The sequence below is a fragment of the Haplochromis burtoni genome, unplaced genomic scaffold, assembly GCF_018398535.1.
Source record: "Haplochromis burtoni strain Fernald_Lab_line unplaced genomic scaffold, NCSU_Asbu1 Contig_786, whole genome shotgun sequence".
Classification (NCBI taxonomy): domain Eukaryota; kingdom Metazoa; phylum Chordata; class Actinopteri; order Cichliformes; family Cichlidae; genus Haplochromis; species Haplochromis burtoni.
In genome coordinates this window covers 164,779-167,655 of record NW_024583147.1, presented here as the reverse complement: position 1 = coordinate 167,655, position 2,877 = coordinate 164,779, and the positions used below count along the sequence as shown (strand labels likewise).

The following is a 2,877-nucleotide window of genomic DNA, read 5'->3' as shown; positions in this document are numbered from 1 at the left end:
ACCAGAGGAGGTCACAAATGTACAAGGAAGATTCGCAGGGAGACAGCAGGACTGCCATCTCTGTGTGAGAGCACGATAGCCATGACAATCTTTGTTATTGTCTCACTATATAAAGTTGTGGAGGGTTATCCTTTTTGTGAACCAGATGCTTGATCTCACATAGAGGTCCACAGCGCTGTGTAAACTTGTAATTTGTATTGCTAACACAAATTAAATCTTTTTAAATGACAGAACGTTCTCCTGAAATTCCTTCTGAACACACACAACAGTACCATGGAGTATGGAGCCCCGCAAGGAACATAGGGAAAAAAATAAAAAAAATAAATAAGATTAACTTTTGCAAGATCTCGCAAAAGTAGGTAGCATTTGAAGGCCAAGTTGGCGTATCCTTCGTGACCCAACCTATCCGAGAACTCATACCAGCCAATCCGTTTCCAACAATAGCAGCAGCTACTTAGTTTTAATATGACTCTTTCTGGGTCACAAAATAAACTTTTAAGATATTTTCAGACGTGAATGTAGCTGTGTAAACTTCAAATATCTGCTCAGTTTATCAAGACATCACATATTTGCAAAAGTGGTAATTTTTTTGTTTTTGAAGATGTCTGTTACCCACCAGCTGAAAGCTAACAGCAGGTCGAGGCCCACTACAGCCGGGGGGAACACCGCACTCCAGGCCCATAGTGCCTCGACCTCCCGGAGGATGCAGCCAAAACATTTGCCAGATCTCGCAAAAGTTCATCTTTATTTTTTTTCTCCCATGTCATGAACACAACAGAACGATGGGGAAAACAGGTGCTGTAGTACACAGATGTAAGTATGCAAAGGATGCTGAGCCGTTTAGGATCTACATAAACACAATGCCATCGCACCTCTAGTTCCAACTACCAACAAAGCCATAGCATACCGCTTGTGTGCGTGCAGGTGTCAACACTTCTTCGTCCGTGGTGGCAGCTGACTTGGCTCTTGAAGCCCGGATCATTTTATAGATGCAAGGCTCAATCAAAACCCAGAATGCCATCAAATGATCATAGCTTGGAAATCTATTCACAAGAGAGACAAACATCGTGTCAATCATTAATTAACATCACACACGAAACATACAGTCAGCAGATAAAAAGTAAATATCTATGTTGTTTTCATGAAGACTGGAAACACTTGAACTTCGATGTACCTGGTATAGAATTGGATGTCAGTGTCAGAGCCAGCAAACCGCTGTAACCCAAACTCTCGCTGGACACGTAACGCCTGTATTTCCTTCCTCAGACTCTCCACGTCTTTGGACAGGTCTTCTGCTGACGGCTCAGGGACTGAGCAGTAGTCATGATCTCTTGTAACACTGTGCTGTTGAGAGATATTTTCAGGCAAGAATGTAGCTATATGAACTTCAAATAGCTGCTTGATTTATCAAGACGTCACATATTTGCAAAAGTACTCTGATGTTTTCTGAGACATCTGTTACCCACCAGCAATAGCTGACCGGGAGGTCAAGGACCACTACAGCAGGTGAGATGAGTGAAATCCCAGCATATCATTTTTAAACCGCCCGTGGTCTTTCGCTACTCAGGTTAAACATGATATTTAAGTCTCTTAGGCAACTTCTAAATTCTAATGTTGGGTTTAATTTAGTGTTTTATTTGTTCCTGAGTCAGTTTGGCTGAGATTAAAGTTCAGCTTCATAACTGGACAGTTTTATTTAACACTGAAATCTTACTTAGAGAGCTGTGATTGTACTTTGAATTACACCCGTCATATCCCCTGATGTAAAATGTTCTGTTTTAGTTTAAACAGCTGACTCTGAATTAAATACACTAAAAACTCAAGAGGAATCATTTTCACTGGGAACAAAAGGAGCATGCTAATGCATGGAGATCCTGACTGCTCCAGTCAGCAGATTATATATTAAATACTTGATTATATTTTGATTATATTATAATACTTATATTTATAGGCTTACTACAGAGGAGCTGTCTGGTATATTAATGGCCGTCGCGTTCTGGCGGATGGTTGAAAAGTGTTCACTCTTACTTGTTCTCTGAACTCTACATAAAGAGGGACGTTTGACAGTTTTGAATGTGATGGGAGGTGCCAGCACCGCTGTTCTTTCACCTTTTTCTAAACAGGAAAGTAAACTAACTTTTTCTCTTTTTTCTATTCAAGTTTGATATTCTTAATATTTTGAACTCTTTATTTTTAATGCTACGCACATGTTTATCCTTTGTGTCATTGAATGTTAAAGTACTCAGGGATAACGTTAAAAGAAAAGCAATGTTTATGTTTATCAAAGGGCTAAAAGCTAATTGCACCTTACTACAAGAAACTCATTCAAGTGACGCTGATGCCACCTTCTGGTCAAATGAGTGGGGTGAAAAATCCTCTTCGGCCACTGATCCAACCACTCTGCTGGAGTAGCTCTCTGTTTCTACCAATGTCCAGGGAAGGTCGTGACTTTTCAGGCTGATGATTCAGGACACTGGCTGGTAATTTTATTGAATATTGATGGTTCATTTGTGATTCTAGTAAATGTTTATGTCTAGATCTGTGGTTGGGCTCGACTTTACTATATAGATATGTTTCACATGTTTCTATCTCAGCAGCCCCGTTGACAGATCACAGTATTATTATTCTTAAACACCAATTTAAAGGAAAGGCATGCAATAATACATTTAAGGACAATTTTCCCTTCACACCTAAAAAGAAAAAAATGGTTAGAGACTATTATTTGAAGTTTTTGACTAAATATCTTTCTTTTTCAAGTCCACCTAAAGCAAAAGAAAATCCCTTTAAAATTGTAAATGCCATATATCTGTCCAATGACTATCTTCACAAGAAATTAAATATAGATACGAACACATGCACTTTCTGTAATACTGATAT

At 39.0% G+C, this 2,877-nt stretch overlaps 1 protein-coding gene across 1 annotated transcript in view; it reads right to left on the bottom strand.

Annotated features, from left to right (window-relative positions):
- Nucleotides 1-907: 907 nt before the first annotated feature.
- The window catches only part of LOC106632530, a gene marked incomplete at its 3' end in the record, with an annotated part of 6,854 nt that continues 4,884 nt past the window's right edge, over nucleotides 908-2,877 (bottom strand). Inside the window, 2 exon segments of the mRNA XM_014330484.2 lie at nucleotides 908-1,043; nucleotides 1,175-1,344. Of these exon segments, the coding sequence (XP_014185970.2) occupies nucleotides 908-1,043; nucleotides 1,175-1,344 (306 nt within the window).